The sequence below is a fragment of the Gopherus evgoodei genome, chromosome 1 (genome assembly GCF_007399415.2).
Source record: "Gopherus evgoodei ecotype Sinaloan lineage chromosome 1, rGopEvg1_v1.p, whole genome shotgun sequence".
NCBI lineage: Eukaryota > Metazoa > Chordata > Testudines > Testudinidae > Gopherus > Gopherus evgoodei.
Window position 1 is genome coordinate 31,644,585 of NC_044322.1, and position 18,314 is coordinate 31,662,898.

The window sequence follows — 18,314 nt, forward strand, 5'->3', positions numbered from 1 at the left end:
CAGGGCCGGCTTTAGGCCGATTTGCCTGATTCTCCCAAATTGGGCCCCGCGCCTGAGAGGGCCCCGTGCCGGCAGCGTCTCACCCGGAAGCAAAGCTCTGCGTCACCAGGAAGCAGCAGCTGTTGTTGCTAGGCAACGAGAGACGCTGGCCGGCAGAGGGCTGAGGCAGAGACAGCCGCGTGGGTGTTGCAGGTCAGGAGGGCGGAGGGGAGAGAAGGCACATGTGCTTTGCAGCCTTCCTTCCCCTCCCCTCCCCCAGCACTTACCTGGAGGAGACAGGAATCTCTGCAGTGGACCCCAGTTAGCCCCAGCAGCTGCTGGGGCTTCCAATGGTGAGTGTTTGTTTGACCCTGTGATTCCCCGTAGGTTTGTAATATTGGGTTGGTTTTGTGGTTTTCGATGATTTTGCTGTTTGAGGGTCAGTTTGTGCCTGCCTGTGTCTGTTTCAAAACTGAAGTCGGGATCATGTAATGTAACCCAGGAAAAAAGCCCCAAGCTGGTACTTAGTGCAGTGAAGTCCAGGTGAGAGAGAGAGAGGGAGTTTGGAGGAGGAAATCATATGCATCAAGAGGGGAGAATGCGAAAGGTCTGCAACACGGCAGGCTGAGACTTTTGTCTCCCCCCCCACCCCCGCAAGAGGAGAAACTGAGGCACAGAGTGATTTGATTCCCCTCTCCAAATTATTTTGCAAAGAAAGGGGACTGTGGCTGCTATCCAAACCAGTTCCCTTCCCATCAACTCTTCTTTCCCTGCTGTAAGACCACTGTAGGGGCTGAATATTTCCATTATACTATGGCTCCTTTGTTTGTCCCTACAACAATAAATTAGACTGGCTTGGGGGGGCTATTCCCCCCCAAAGCTGTGTGGATATTAAGGTTTTTTTGAGGAGGGGCATGATAATATTTCAGATCAATCAAATGCCCAGCTCAGCTTTCTAGCCATCCAGCTGCTCTAGGGCAGGGAAGGAAAGTGCTCTTGGTGCAGAGTGGTTGCAAAACGGGTGAATTTAGCGGGGTGGTGGGGGTCCGGTTGAAATCCCTCCTGATGCAGCCATACAGAATCACTGGCAGTGCTGGTAGAGACCAGGAGTGGAAACAGGTGGCCTAGGGGTGTGGGAACATTTCCCCTCAGTCCTGGCCGCTGAGATGGACTAGCCTGGGTGGTGGGTTCAGTCTAGTCTTCCAGCCTGTTGCTCTCACTGGGGTTTGTGGTTTTCATCTGGCTCAACCGAAAAAATCAAACAAGCCCAGTAGAAAAGGGGGGTGAGAGAGGCGGGAAAGGGTATGTAAGGGGTTACAGTGACCCATCAACGAAAGAGTAAAACCAGTTTGACTGGGTTTTCCCCCAGCCACCACTCCTGCAAACACTGGGCAAAGGGCAGCCCCATTCCCCACCGAGGCTATGGTGAGGGGCAGCAGAGGAGGAAGGAAGCCACATGTGATGGCAGTCCCCTCCTCTTCCCCCCCAAGCACCCACCACCCCCTCTCTGGCCCCCAAATTCTATCCCAGAGTCTGCACCCACCCCTCCACACTCCCTCCCAGAGCCTGCACCCCTCCACCCTTCCTGCACCCCACCCCATGCCCCAGCCCGGAGCCTGCACCCAGCACCCAAACTCCGTCCCACTCAGCCTGGGCAAAGCTCTCCTTGGTCTAGCTCCCAGCCCCTCTCCAACAGTTGCAGCTATCTGGAGGTACTGCCTTCCACACCTTCCTAATTCACCCCTCATTCATTCAACAGGGCAATTGATTACAAAGTGGCGGGAAGATCTTATTCTTATTCTACTCCTAGCAAAAAGACATTTTTCTTTTACCTTAATTACACTACCTTTGGGGCCTGCTATAACATATTACCAAGGTTCAATACAAAGTCATATAAAAGTTATACAAAAGTGCATAATGCAGAGATTTATCTACAACTGCATTGATTGACTGCTGTGTGCAGTAATAGTGACCCCTGGGTCTTTGAATGAGGCTTTATACTTGGGGGGAGGGGGAGGGGGCAAGTGACGAGTGGGCAAAGAGGCAAGCAGTGAGCCAGCAGGAGTTCTAGGGGTGGGCATGGGGCTTTCTGGCAGGGGAAGGGGAAGGTGAAAGGAGGCGAGTGGTGGGTGGGGGACTGACTAGGAGGGACACAGCAAGCCAGCAGGGGGCTAGGGGGTGAAGAATGATGTGATGGTGGGGCTGAGCAGGGAGGGGGCAGGTCCTATTTTACTGCTGTGATCTGGTCACCCCATGTGTGCTGTTTCTTCCCCTCCCCCCCCCAACCTTATTTCGACGCGGCGGAGCTGGGGAAGGAGGGTTTGTTTCCATGGGGCTGGGTGGCGCTGGGGTGGGAAGGAGGGGGCAATTTTATATTAAGGAAATATTTTATAAATTTTAATAAAATAAACATTAGTGAAGAAAATCAGTTGTACAACTATCAAAACAAATTATTTTCCTAATATGAAAGTGCAAATCAGCTAATTAATATGTGATGATGTAATATATAATTTTGTTATTATTTATATAGTCATGGAAAGTAAATAATACATGGAAGAAATGAAAGGGGTTTTTTTAAGTGTTTTTTTTGTTTTAGTCATCCCTGCCGGGGCCCCATCGAAACTGTTCGAATTGGGCCCCACACTTCCTAAAGCAGGCCCTGTGTATACATATATATACACATACAGTCTTTTGTCTGGTTGCAAAAAGCTTCTCTGGAACCTGACCTCTCCCCACCCCCCATTTACATTAATTCTTATGGGGAAATTGGATTCACTTAACATCATTTCACTTAAAGTTGCATTTTTCAGGAACTTTACAACATTAAGTGAGGAGTTACAAGAAGTTTAGATGAGTAGGAACTTAAACTCCAGTCTCTTAGGCATATCTGAGTATTTTCCCAGGCTGACCTGAAATCAATTTAATTTACTGACAACAGTTAATCCCTCTATTTAATAAATCATTTAGTTGTGAATGTGAAACATGTTTTGATAAGAGAATTCTATGTATCCAAAACATTTAAATATTGTTTTATTTAATAAATTCATATACTGTTCTGTATTTAATTAAATTCCAGTTACCATCCTAATGGAGCTTGACACAAATCATGAGCAAAAAGTTAAATATAGTAAATAAGCAATAAATCATTTACCATTTTCTAATATCCTGAAAATATACAGTTAATAAGCATCTAAAAATATTAAAGGTGTATAATTGCTTAAATAAATATTTATAGTGTACTCTCCTAGATAGCGAAGTACCAAATGCAAAAAGGAGATGGATTTATTTTCTATTACATTTCATAGACATAAAAAAGCCCTTGAAACAAAAACTTGAAACAAATCAAGAATTTTCTCAAAATAAGAGTGAGGGAGGATGTAATTGCTAAAAACTAAATCCATTAAAGACCAAAAATTTTAAAAATGAGATTGCCAGTGTGGAAAAACGTGCCAACTAAGTCATTTGCTTAAAAGTCTGTGGTTTCTAGTTAATCAGCTCTATGAAGAGATTAGTTCCCAAACTAATATTTTGTTACAAAGCAACATTGGGCTACACAGGAATCTCAAGCAAATATAAATATATCAGTCTTGATGTGATTTTTGTGGTGGGCTTGATATATGTTAAATGTAAAAGTTACATGCTTTAATCTCCAGTGTAAAAAAATAGTATAAGCTTAGTAAAATCTGCAGGTGGAAAACACAGATGTCTACACCTGCATTTCCAAAGTGCTCCTTACAGTTACAATAACTCCAAAATGAAACCTATTATAAACACTCCTTTTAAAAGTGCCTATGGACTTCAGAGGATTCTGTTCTTAGAAGTTCTTAGAATATATGTTTGTATAATTTTCTAAATGTAAAACCCTTCCTGTTTATGATGTAAAAAACTTTTGATACAAGACTCCCCTTTTTACAGATGTTGAGTTAGCATATTCCCTTCTGTTAGCTCATACTACAGCTACACTCCCTATAGTCTTTCACCAGCCAGAAGTATTACTGATCTGTTTCACAGTTGATGGCTTACGTACATCTCAGGACTTCTTAAGCTTCATCACCGGGCTGCACTGTGACATTCCCCAGGGCACACTCTAGACTGCTGTGCCCCTTAACTCTCCACTCTGGGATACCTATTACACTGCTTTGCTGTTGAACAGTAAACCCCTCCAGGCTCTGCCCACTCACAGCCACCAGCATGTAAAGTCACTCCCAGCTGAGTACGTGAATGCTATGCCTAGCCATCCATGAATACATATAGGGTGACACCTGCATATCCCCAGCCTCAGCCTTGCTCCCCAGAAATGTGCATCTTGTACCATTCAATACCCTCCTGGACAGTTTAAGCTCATAGATAGTCTGTCATTCCAACATGATTATGTACCAGCCTTTGCTCTCTCAGAGAGGTTTCCCAAACACTTCAATCAAGCACACTGATTTAGATAAAACTAGAGAAAGATAGAGTGGTTGCAGGTGATTTCAAGTGATTGCAAGTGGTAAGGCATAAAGGTCAAAATTGGTTACAAAAGAAATAAAAGGATAAGTGTGCAAGCCAATTTTTAATCTTTACTAAGATAACAGGTTTAAATGCAAAAGGTTTGTCTCAGCGTGAGCTGAAGTACCTTTCACAGGCTGTGTCCCTTTCCAGCCTGAGACCACTCCCCCTTTTGTTCAATTCTTTGAGTTGTCATCGCCATCATGAGCCGAGAGATGGAAGAAGGGTAGCTAGGGACATTTTTTCCCTGTCAGGGGTCACTCACCATACTGGCGCCTCCTGCTGGGTGTTTCAGGAATTAGCTCTGTCCCAGCAGGCTTGCTCTTGGTTGGTGGTGGCTCTCCTGTCCTTGCCTCCACCTGCAGACCCGTTATGGCTCCTTTTTCTCGGCATCTGCCTCATGGCACAGCCCTCCAGCCATGTCACCATCCTGTTTCCCCCCCCTTTCTGGGAGACTCCTTCAAGAGTCCAGCCACTCCTTTCAGCAGCTTGGCAGCCCACAGCCGCGCTGCTCCTTCAGCACCTAGTGGAGGATGTGTGTGTAGGGGGCGGAACGGGCCCTATCACTAGTCTGGGCCTTGGCCCAGGGCCCCAGCAAACAGCAGCTTCCTGCTGCCTCTTCCTTCCAGCTCACTTGGCCACTTCCCTGCAGCCTCAGTTCCTTTTGCTCCTGCCTCTGGCTTCAACTCCTTTGACCTCTTCCCAAGGCCTTGAGCCTGTAAGTCCTGGCAGCCTGCCAAGAGCCCTCTAGGAAGCTGGTCTTCTTCCTAGGGCTCCCTGCAGCAGACTCCTTGCGTTGGTCCACAGCTTCCTTTTATATGGGCTGACTGGGTCCTGATTGGCTGGTCCAGCTGCCACCCTAATTATCTGCAGCCACTGCCCTAATTGGCTCTTTCCCCTGCAGCCACTCCTTTGGCTGCCTGCTGCTCAGCCTCCCTTGGCTGGTTTCAACCATCTCAGGGCTGATCCTGTTGGGTTACAGGAAGTGTGTGGATGCCCTGTCACATCCCCCCCTTCTTATCATCCAACCCTTTTTGCTGGAAAAATTCTTGATGGGCTCCAAACTGTCCTTCAGATGAATTGTAAATTTCATGTTTACCGTCACCCTGCTGGTGAATGTCTGATTGAGTGATAGCCCACTTGACTTTGTTGATAACCTGTCTGGGATTGCCAGTGTGTCTGTGTCTCTGAAAACTGGCTTGTGGGTGTTACCCAGAACTACAACATGTTTCAGTAACAATCGTACAGCAAAATATTGTAATTTTACATGTAGCGATGTTACACACACTTCAACAGGATAATAATATTCAGCAGATTATGAATTTTCAAATATCTCCTAAAGCATAATTTGTACAAAATATAACCATATAAAAGTAGTGAACATGTGGTACGGGGTGTCATTTGGGGTACAAGGTGTCTCACACACACACACACAGGACCAATTTAGAATTTTCTGTGTTGATCTTATTTGGTTGGTCTTATCTGCAAAATAGTCTGAGAGCAACCAAGGCTTGGATTATGATGTCTGGATTATTTAGTTGGTTTGCTATTGAGAATAGCTTTGCAGGCTGTGGTTTTGTGACTGCAGTGACAGAGGAAGAGAAGGTTCACTTTACTTCCCTTACTGTAGTGGCATATTCATGATGCTAGTGGTACTGTTTGACAAGTGGGTGTATGCTGAGATTTAATACTGACAACTCTAGTGTTCTGCCTGTGCACTTCAGCTAATGTCAAACATCAGTGAACCTTTCAGTCCATACACCAGAGATGACGACTTGGGACCGAAGTGTCTGCATTGTGTACTGGCAGTTTGTTGACATTTTGGCCTTGTGGTTGTGTAGTTTAGCTTTTAGGGTCCCTTTACTCAGGTTATTGTGCTGTTTAATGAGGACCTTTCTCCTATTCTGTTGCTTTTTGGGAACATAAATAGCTGAGGGATAAGGTCTCGTGTATGATGGAGCGATTTAGCTTTTGGCATTGCCTTCTACTATTCTCTGTAGATTGCTGCCCAGATTTCCTCCCACTGTTCTAAGGACAGTTCATCCAAATAAAAATTGACTTCTTACCTTACCAGTTTTCCCACTTTAGGTACCTGTCCTTTAATTAGATATTAGTAAATATGCTTTTTTGTTCTTTTACAAGGTGGATTGATTTTAAATCAGTGATTTAAATCAACAGTTTTAATCATAATTTAAATCAACAAACAGGAAACCTTTATTTAAATAATTGATTTTAATCTTGTTTTGTATTTGTACTTTTTAGTTATTTTCCAAAGAAAAGTTAATTCTCATTTGTTGGTAACCATAAAAACGTTTATTTGCAAACAAATATAGCCTTTACATTAAATTTGGTACTTTTGTGCCAACTAGGAGGATATGCTATATATTTATGCAACTATATATCTTACATATATACATTAATTATGAACTTATACATTTATTTCAGCAACGATATAGCTTAATTTACATTTATTCCGATTCTTAATATTTACTTGTTAGAAAATGGTGATTGATGCATTTCTCATTTACTAGTTAATTTTTTGCTTGTGATTTGTGTCAAACTGTTTGGATAGAAATTCAAGTTAAATTAAAAATACACACAAAGAGCACTTAGTTTTATGTAATAAAAATGATCTTAAATGTCCTGGTTAGATAAAAAGGTTTGCATTTAACAGCAATTTATTAAGTAAAGGAAGCATTATCTGTAGCTAATGAATTGAGCTGATTGTTTCTGGTCACCATTTCCTTCAAGATTTTAGAACTAGCAGATCTCACCCTCTCACGCCTAGTTTTTATTTATAATATGGAAGAGGAAAGTAAGATTTCCTCTTTTTTCAGCTCCCAATTGGTTTCTTTACTTTGAATGATGAACTGGGCATTAAATTGAATTAGCTGAATAAACTGAAATGAAAAAAATATTCTTTCTGCACCTGCAGAAGATGCTACTGCTATCAAAAGCTGGATTAGCACTCAGCAAACTCTGGTACCAGGCGCTTAACCAGTGACTTCCACCAATTCAGTAGTTTGACTTTCTTTAAAATTTCAACAGCAAACATGTACTATTTAATACTATTTTTTTATTTAATTTAAACTATTTAATGTATTCTAATGAATAGGATTTAACATAAGTTGTCAGTTTCAACTTCAATTTTAAATAGATTTATTTAAAGTAAACTCCTGTATTTAATTTAAAAGTAAAAAAAATCTGATTTAAATTAAATCCAATTTTTCTTCTTAAAAAAATCTTTGATTTTTATCCACCTTGTTGTTTTTTTCTGTTAACTAGCATTTAAAGATACATTTTTGAAGTGCTTTCTGCATGTGGGATGAGATAGAATGTTTCCAAACTCAGGTACAGAGCGGGGAATACCCGTCTATTTGCACAGATGGGAAACCACAGGGGGAATCAAAAAAAGCATCAATTAAATTCTCTTTTGAATCAAGCCCTAGCATTCTTGGTAAATTCAGAAATAATGTTATGTGTAATAGAAACAGCAACTTCTTCAGGGAATAAGTAAACAAAATAAGAGGATTAAGAGAAAAATTGTTACAATAGCATTTGTTTACAATGACAAAAGCCTAAATCTGCCATTCTTAAATTGAACACTACTTTGTTGTGGAATTGGTCCCAGTAATTTCAATAAGATCGTTTGTGCTAGAAATTACAAGTATAACCAAGATTTTTTTCTCTAACTTTCCATAATTGTGAAAATGTTCTTGTATTTTATATTTGGTGCCCCCTCCAGATACTCATCCCCAGTTCCATCTGCCTTTAATGAAGGATTCACTAGGAAAAAAAACACTACATTTTGTAGTGATTATTTCCCAAGTACATTTCAGATATATGGATGATTGATTTTTAACTGTGCTGAACAGCAGCATAGAAGAAATTTTGAAAAGCGCTCTACTAAATATTTAGTAACCACCCTCCTTCAGTGTTGATTCACTGTATGTGTGATGCCAAATTCAAACTTTGAGCTGCGTTTAGAAGCAAGATAGAAACTGCAAAGACACAATGTTGGAGCTGAATTAAAGTAATAAAAATTTCCGATAATATTAATTCTGCTGATTGTATAGAAGGTATAGAATTCAGCTCACTCATTATTGTGCTGACACAGGTAAGTATCAGTGATAAACTTTTGTTGCTAGGGTAATCGGATATAACAGAATACACGTAGTGAGCAGTTCTGTTGAAACAAGGTGCCATTTTTATGTAAGCATTTCTTAGAGTAGGACTGTATTTCTGAGTGCTGGGAGTTGGGTTCAACTAACATAACAGGTTGTGGTCCTTTTCAAGCCCCAGTACACACTAGAGTCAGAGCACTTCACGGAGCACTTTGCTTCTGCTCAGAGGAGCAACAAATAGTGCTCCACAGCACATCTCCTGGTTTGTCAAGAGAATACTGACCTGCACTAGTAAGAGCTCTATTGCAGAGGGGGACTCCTCTGCTATTCTCCCTATTCACCCTTGTTCAGTTTCATAGTTTTATGCCTCCATCAAGGCAGGATTTAGCCTGTAAGTTGGCTTCCTCTTAATATGCATTAAGTGAGGTAATAAAATAAGAAAAGTATACACATTACAGGTAATACAGGTGGCATTGGACATCACTGACAGCCAGTTATACAGACAAGATTTGGTAAATTCACATGTATTCACTGAGCAAAACTTACATTGCTGTTCATTTGTTTTAAAACTACAGTGCATTAGATTTGGGATTTCCAAATGGACTAGAGTGGGGGTTCTCAAACTGGGGGTCAGCATCCCTGAGGGGGTTGCGAAGTTATTACATGGGGGGTCGTGAGCTGTCAGTCTCCACCCCAAGCCCCCCTTGCCTCCAGCATTTATAAGGGTGTTAAATATATTAAAAAGTGTGTTTAATTTATTGGGGAGGTCCCCACTCAGAGGCTTGCTGTGTGAAAGGGGTCACCAGTAAAAAAGTTTGAGACCCACTGGACTAGAGAGTACTGGTAAATACATTCTGCCATGTGTTCTAAACTTATCAGTCTTTCCCCTTGAGGACATGTAGGAAGTGAAATGGGGTGGGAAATGAGGTGATAAAATCTAGACATACAGTAATTTAGCAGTCTCGACAAACATGAAGCTTTGCTACCTTATGGAGCCTTGTAAATTGTTGAGTAGAAGTTGCTCAAACAATTAATTCTCATAGACAGCCACTTCACCTTTCCAAGAAAATTACAGCAGTGTGTGCTATGTGTGCTGATGATGAGGCCTGATAAATCTGCAATAGAAATCTTTCTGCTTAACTTATCTTTGGGGTTTGTGTTCAAGGAGGGAGTAGAAAACAGGAGAACATAGTATAACACTTCACTGTAGGCAAAATGGATCAAAATATGGTGTTTTCATTCCAGAGGGCAAATTTCAAATACGCTACAGCTCCCACACTGTTGTATGTGCTATTGCAGATTGGTAGCCTTTTTTTCTTCCATTTTAATCATAGCCAAAATTAAAGCTCTTATTCTACAGATGGGAACGGTGGGTAAGCAGATGCCAGTAATTTAGTCTTTATATCAAGAGTGGGAGGTGCCATAATTCCTACGTATCTGTTAATAGAAGACTCTGTTTTCTGTGGGAATATGACTTTCAATTTACGCCATCTCTACTTCACTGTTCAAATAACTTGAATACTTACTTCATTCTGAAGTATAAATTTTTAATATGGGTTTTGACCTTAGCCCTATAGTTTTGAAATGATTAATTGTATTATTTGTTGTTGAAGTATAAATACTTAAATTTACTTTGAAGTGTAGATTTTGAGTTTTTTAAAAAGAAAAACGTCATCTTGAAAAGCATTTTGTGAATCATATAAATTGGGATAGTCTTGAAATGTACTGTATCAGGTCCCTGTGTGAAGCATTTAATGTTTGAATTTGAGGATCTCTCTAGAACAGTAGTTTTCAACCTTTTTTCATTTTCTGACCCTTAAAAAAATTTAAATGGTGGTGTGGACCCTTTTGGAAATCTTAGACGTAGTCTGCAGGATCCCCAGGGTCCACAGACTGTAGGTTGAAAACCGCTCCTCTAGAATAACAAACATTTTGATTCTGCATTAGCAGTTTATATTGGGACATCATTATATGTAAAACAGAGTTAATTTAAGATACTGAATACAAAATTGCAAATTTCAGTCTCTGAAATTCTGAACTCTGCTCTGATAACAATGCTTAAGTAGAAAAAATGAACCAGTTTCTAGAAATCAGTGTCTGATTGTATCCTAGTCTTTTTATGAGACAGCCGAAGTGGTTAAATTGAGTAAAGGTTTTTTCACAGGACATACTGAATGAGAGATTAATTGTTAAATCCTCCTCAGTAACTCCTCCCCATTGAGCACGTGCAAATTGGTAATATGTGCTTCACAGTTATAGAAAAATGGGTAGCTTCTTTGTGGTGCATTCTGTTTTTCTGAATAGCATTTCTGTTCTCCAGTGTGGTAAGTCATCAAATAATGAACAAATGTTGTTCTAATGCATACGTGTAAAGGGGCAAAGTTAAGCTGACTGAATTTGACTGAATTTTCTTATCTTATTCAATTGCAAACTTAATACTATATTGGCAAGTATTTTTGCATACTGTTTCCTTTAAAATATATATAAAGGAGAAGTTAAATATATGAAAATATTTACATGAATTTACAAACAGTTTTTAAAAAGTGAGAAGTCTTGTAGAGACAGAAAAGTAAAACAAAAACTTTATTTCAGCCTTTACTTATAGCATTGCTACTATAACAAAATCATTCTAGTGAGCGCTGGATAGTGTCTGAGCTCAAGGGTGTTGCTGCTTACATCTACCTCAACTAATAAGGAAGGCGAGATGGATCTCAGGTTGTATTTTGCTCTCCTGTCAGCTGTCTAAATCTTCCTTCCCCTCACTGGGTAAGGGCTCGTTCCATGAGGGCACAACAGACATCAGTGACTTCACTTCAAGAAGTATCTCTGCTTCCATCCACACGTTTGTGAGACATTATGCTCTAGTACAAGGGTTCTCAAACTTCATTGCACCATGACCCACCTCTGACAACAAAAATTACTATACAACCCCTGGAGGGGGAACCAAAGCCTGAGCTCGCCCTAGCACTGCCGCCCTGAGGTGCAGGGGGCAAAACCAAAGCCCAAGGGCTTCAGCCCCAGGCAAGGGGCCTGTAACCTGAGCCCAGCTACCCAGTGCTAAAGCCCTCAGGCTTCAGCTTTGGCCCAGGGCAGCAGAGCTCAGGCTTCGGCCCCGGTAAGTCTAATGCCAGCTCTGGTAACCCCATTAAAAAGGGGTCCCGACCCACAGTTTGAGAACTGCTGCTCTGATACAGGGCTCTTCCACTGATGCATGCTTTGAGATAGCAATCCTTCAAAGGGCTTTACAGCCTGCATCCTTGCACCTCCTACTACTGGAGTACTGCTTGTCAGTCCCTCATCATGGAATACGCATAGGGACTAGCACTCAAAGAAGAGGAGGAAGTTACTTACCTTAGTAATTGGAGGTTCTTCAAGATGTGTGATCGCTATCTGTATTCCACTACCCGTCCTCCTTCCCCTCTGCTTTGGATCATTCTTTAGTTCATTGTAGAGAAGGAGCTGGAGAAGCAGTTGGTCCAGTCCGCAATTTATCTCCTCACTCAGGGGCACAAGGAGAGCGAGGTCACACATATGGACCAATGGACACTGCTTCCAAAATCCTCTGCCTCCAGGCACATGGTACACACATATACACACGGTGGGATACAGGTGGGGACCACACATCTCAAAGAGCCTCCAGTTATGAAGGTAAATAACTTCCTCTTTTCTTGCCTTATCTTCTTGTGAATGGATATAAGACTGTAATTCTTTGCACCTCATAAATCTGAATTTAGTGAGGTCTCATATATCTATCCTCAGGAAGGTCAAATATCTTTTCTTTTGCTCCCTCTTAGTTTTACAAATTGGGGTAACTGGGGCACATTGAAGATAAGTGGCATGCCCAAAGTTGCAGAGAATATTTTCAGCAGAGCTGGGAGGAGAGTCATGATTTTTTTTCACATGATTGAATCATGTCTTTTTGACTAAATCTACCAAAGGCTTCTTCTCACTTGTGAATGTTGATGATTTTAAATGAGTGATGGTCCCAACTTTAAATTACTCCTTGTTTTTGCCCTGAATTCCAGTGTATATATCCCTGTATTCTATTTCAGACATACAGTAATGAAAATTAATATACTATCTTATTTTTACTTTTTTAGGAAACCCGGCTGGATGATCTCCATCATGTTGCAGTAGCTCTGGGGAAACCAGAAGTATTTGTACAGAAGGATTCTAACGTAAGATGTTATGAGTTTTGGTCTCTAAAATAACTTCCTTTTATTTCATTTCATACGGCATTACACAATTTGAATAGAATACTAAGTATTTTGGTCATACATGTCATTTTTCCCTATCCTATAGCACAAGCTTTATAATAAGCATAATGGCTCTACCTATCAGGAATCATGGAGAACAGCTGGTCAGAGTCCCTCCAAAGGGGTTAATCTGCCAATTTCACTTCATTTAGTTCATTCCTCCTGGAAACAGAATTCAGCTCTTGTGGCTTCTCCGGTCTGACTCACTTTCTCCCCTGTGAGTACATCACTCCCTTTCTATCAAACACCCTGCAGGAGTACAGGGAGTAGCTAAAAATAATAATAAAAGAAGGCCGAATTGTTGTGAGGATGGTACTACAATTGGCCAAGGATGCATATGACATGGCTATGAGATCAGGGCCATGACCATCACAATGAGATGGACATTTTGGCTGTTAGCTTCCAGGGTACCCCAAGACGTGCAAGCTACCATCGAGAACCTGTCCTTTGAGAGGATGGAACTTTTTGATTAAAGAACCATCAAGTTACTTCACTCCTTAAAAGACTCAAAAGCTGTGTTAAGGTCCTCTGAAATTTGCACCCTGATTCCTTATCAGAAACTTTGAGTGTCAGCCCCGGCAGGGACCTCAGACTTTCATGGCCACAAGTTGAGTGCCTGCCTCAGAAAAGATCCAGGTATTCCAGGAGATGCCCATTGACCTCCTCCATCACACACCTGACACAGTCACAAAGCCAACAGGCTTTAAAGGAGTGTTGAGAGTCACACTGGAGTTGATCCTTGTCTGCCTTGTCCCTTTCCTTGGGGCTTGATCGACCATTAGACAAATGGGTGTAAGACATAATTGCCCTCAGCTACCCTGTTCATTTCCACACATTTCCCTACTTATTCCTCTTCCCCATCCCTCTTCCAGCATCATTCTCATAAGATCCTGTTGCAAACAGAAGTGCCCTCATTGCTTCATCTAGGAGCCATAGGAGAGGCTTCTGCTCTCCATAGTTCTTTATCCCAAAGAATGAGTGTCTTCATCCTTTGCTAGACCTGAGGAGACTCAACTAATATGCTGCCTCAGATTCAGGATGGTAATGCCTCTATCATCAGGTTGAGAATTGGTTCATGGCTCTCGACTTGCAAAAGGCATACTTCCACGTAGCGGTCCATCTAGCCCACAGGTAGTACCTAAGCTGAGGCCCAATCATTAGCAAAACAAGGTACTGCCATTCAGCCTGTCCACTATGCTGACAGTCATTACAAATGCCTGGTTGTGGTTGCAGCACACTTGAAGTCAGGGCAGTCACATCTGCTCTTACCTAGATGACTGACTGATCAGAGACAGGTCCCAGCAGGAGACAGCAAGGATCCCAGTGTCCTTCCTAGTGAAATACAAAAATAAACATAATCTTTTATCCTATTGGAAATGATAGTCTTCATAAGAGCTGCAGTAGACTCCAGATCATAGAGTGTACCTGCAGGAGAACCACTTCCTGTTGTTGCAATCACTGCTACCTGAGATAAGATCCAATCTGTCCACAATAATAGGGATGTTCCTTGTGGCATTCAGTCGTATGTCGGCACATGTATGTGCCCCTAGAGCTCTGGGACTGGTCTGTTTACTCCCCAGCAAGACACCAAATGGATTGGAATGTTGGGGTGCCAACTCATGCCCCACAGGGATGGTCTCCACATCATCACCATATGTGTGTGTGTTTTGTTTTGTTTTTTCAATGGGAGCATGAGCAGATGCAGAGTGCACACATTGCCATGACAGATACTGCTGTTTAGAAGAATCTGATCTCTAATGTGTGGGGTATATACGCACCAGCAGTGGGATCCACACTAACGACAACATTTCAAAGAACAACAGTTATTGTAGGATAAATAGCCCTTCTTTTTCCCTTTTCCCTTTTATTCACTATAATATTAGTCTCTAGGACTATATTATCTGCATCCCCACTACCGTACATCTTAACGTATTTAAAGTGTCCATGCTTCCATCTAACTCTAAAATGTATTTTCCGTAGGTTCTTTCTAAAGACCTGACCCAGCCACAATTCCAGGTATTGACTTTTGATGATTTAGTTGCTGCTGGTGTTCCTATAGCACACGAAGACCCTGCATACTGGGATAACTTTTGTTCCAAGCAGGAATGCCCAGCACGCCAGAGTACTCATTCAAGATAACTGTGTTTCCAAGAAAAGAAGCTGAAATCTTTCAAAGACCACTCATTGTTCCTTTGCAAAGCTTAATTTGAGTGCGTGTATACATTTCTCCTTTTAGACCAATATTCGGTTTTCCAGCCTCACAAAGCTGCCACATTTTACGCTCTTTCCCCTATGCTGAGATCATTTCAGGCTAAAGAAGCTGTGAAATAAAAGATGTAAATTGATCCTGCACCTTTTTTCATTGTGTAATTTGCATCTACCTCTGTGATTCTCTTATCTCCATGATTACCCCCTGCCAATAGCAGTGAACAGAGCTACATTAATGCTGCTCTTCATGAGCAACAAGTGTTTAATATTTAAAGAAAATGTGTTTTTCATGCTTAATTTCTGCTGATGTTTAAGTGATATTATTGCCTCTTTCTCATCAAATCATAATTTTATTCCAAAGTGGCTGGGCAAAGCCAAAGTAAAACAGTTGGTTAATGATGATGGCACTATTACTTCATAGCAAAAGTTCTATGTGAAATTATCAAACTTATTTGTCACTGCTGTAAGTTATGTTAATGGATCTACAGCTGTGTAAAACCAGTCTGAGAGTGTTCTAAGTTCTGGGCTTTTGGTGAGGTATGTCCTCACACAGTCAGCCTCCTCCTCACAATTGTCTGTACTGATTCTCTCCACTATTAGTGTACAGGTTTCCGCTTCTCCTTTAGGTATCTGAGTCCTCTGAAGTGGTAGTTCTGCATTTCTGGACCCACATTTGCATTTCTATTCTCTTTATTTCTGGGGACCACGATTTTATAAATATATAAGCAGTGTCTACCCTTTTCCAAGAAGGGCCGCAGAACTGGAGCTGGGGAATATAGAGTATTGCATTGTCATATAGACTTCAGAGAGACTTGGGAGAGAGCAATAGGTACTAAAAGACAATTTTAGACTATTTGTCTTGTCCTTTTCAGAGAATACTTTTTCCCATTGTGTATCCTCCTTTTTAATCTAGGAAGTGTGGATACTTGAGATCATTTGAAAGGTGCAGAGAATCATTACCTCAGAATAAAAGGCTCAATTCTCTTCAGTGTAGTCAAACAAAATTCACGTTGACTTCAGTGAGAGTAGGATTGTGCCCAAATTGGCTGTTGCCCTGCATTCTGATTGGGTGAAAGCCTGCTTGTATTATAACCATTAAACTTGCACCTCTGATGTTAAATAGGATTTGAGGCAGGAAGGAAATGGGTTTTATGGTCTTACAGAAGCCCCCATGCTGCTGATGCAGATAATCACACTCTCACTCAAAATATACCTGTTAAAATTATCCTTTTGCCTGCTTTTACAGCACACTTTTAAAATTGAGCCATTCATTAATAAATAATTACATAATTCTCTCTCAGTCATTACAGCTTTACCCTGTAGGTAGGACTGAATCTTAAAATTAAGAATTTGTAGTAATAAAAATATGATGACTATTGGATCTTGGGTTAGGATTCTCCCAGGGACCAAGGTAATTCTGTTTAAAGTCAAGGGAAATTTCTTAATGGAGAAAACCAACATTAAGTCCATTGTACCCTGCTGATTGTAAAATTTTATTTTATTTGCTAAAATAATAGCCGTCTTAAGAATTTGCTGATGGATGTTTTTCTCCAGACTACAATAGATGTTTAAAAATAATCTTGTTTATTTGTTATTGCTCTTAATTGTCCCTGCTGCTGGTGTTTCAGACCAAACTGAGAATCCAGTGCTTTTTAGCAAACCGCACTGCAAACACTATGCCCCATTGGCGAGTGCATAATAAATTTTATCATCTGCAGTGAAATAATTCTCAGTGTTTGTATGTGATCACATTTAGGCATGGGAATCCTGATAAAAATGGCAAATAACACCTCTTTTGGCTGGCTAATGACTAATAAGGCTATATCTATAACAAGAAATTTTAGAAACTTAAGAGTTGGTTCTCCCCCAGACTCTCCCACCTCCAAAAAAAGCATTGATCCTGAAAGACCAGGTAGAATCACTAGGAAGGCTGCAAATCCTCACAATATACAGATTTCCTTTACATTTGGATTTCTGTTGCTGTGGGTAAAAAAACCAAGATGAATCTAACTTTTGCAAATTTTATCAAGCAATAATGGTAAGAGATAATGTTGGCTTGTGGAAACTAAAATGAGTCATATGTATGTACAATTTCAGATCTTGGCAGTATTGATAGAATTATTTTGCATTCATATGCACAGAAAAGGAGCAATCATAAGGGTATAAGAGTTTCATGTGTCTATACACTAAGATCTTCTGATACCCTGGGAATGTGAGCAGTTACTCTCACAATCATAAGAATTGTTTTCTGAGCATATTTACTGCTGTAAATAATTATTTAGAAAATAAACTGAATCTCCTCTTTAAGCAGTTATGCATGTGGAGCACACATGAAAATCAACATTATGGTTATGTATAGAAGAGTTAGTGTAATTGAATATCCAAGGTGAAACCATTAATATTACTGTAAATATTTAATACTTTAGGGCCCCAGATTTTAACTTTATTCTTTACAGAAATAGCATGGTACAAATTGTGATAAATGTGTTTTAACTTTGGCATATGTCTGTGGTTTTAAAGTTTATTGCGTCTTATGTAAAGATTATAGTTTAGTGACAGAAATACTTTTAAGACACTTTGCATCTATGTGAAAAGATTTATGTTGCTATTTGACATGAGTATATGGCTGTAGGAAGTAGGTCATATGACTCAATCAGGCTTACACTATCATGCAAGATTTATCTTATTACTATATTACAGAAGCACATGGGCTGAATGAACACGTTAGCTAAAGCTGACCTTGGTGTTCAGTTTTTAAAAAAAAAAGGGGGGGGTGTAAAGCACTGGTATGTTCACAGCTAACCACATTAACTAAAAAATCAACATAAATAAGATGTTGCTAGAAAGACCTGGATATGAAAACAAATATAAGCTAGAAACAAGGCTAAAGATAGCACGTGAGCAGCATCTCTCTTGGAAAAAACTACCTGTTGGATGACGCTTCCCAGCTTTAGTGACCATGCACAACTCTGTTTACTTTGATGGTGTTTGTTCACCTTGTTTTTTAGTTTGTGACATCCTTAAGGCAGTAATAATGTTTTTGGCATATGTCATGCACATTATATACAAATTTTTAATATCCAAACATTGTAAATATTCTACATTGTTATTTACTCTTACATTAGTGAGCTGTTCTAAGGTTTCTTTTTATTGAAATAAAAATTTCTAAAATTGAATTATTGTTCTAGCATTCTGTATCTGTTCTTGTGTTTTTTAAATAATAAAGGTTGTTTGTTCACAGCCAAACACCTAAGTAGGG

General features: G+C 40.4%; 1 protein-coding gene across 4 annotated transcripts in view; it reads left to right on the forward strand.

The window, feature by feature from the left end:
* Positions 1–17,811, forward strand: part of AASDHPPT (aminoadipate-semialdehyde dehydrogenase-phosphopantetheinyl transferase) — a 65,619-nt gene extending 47,808 nt beyond the window's left edge. For all 4 annotated transcript variants that reach the window (XM_030560689.1, XM_030560683.1, XM_030560665.1 and 1 more), the window contains exons 5-6: positions 12,692–12,769; positions 14,828–17,811. In XM_030560689.1, coding sequence (XP_030416549.1) covers positions 12,692–12,769; positions 14,828–14,986 — 237 coding nt within the window. In that variant the 3' untranslated portion in view covers positions 14,987–17,811. The remainder of the gene's footprint in view (positions 1–12,691; positions 12,770–14,827) is intronic.
* Positions 17,812–18,314: the final 503 nt, after the last annotated feature.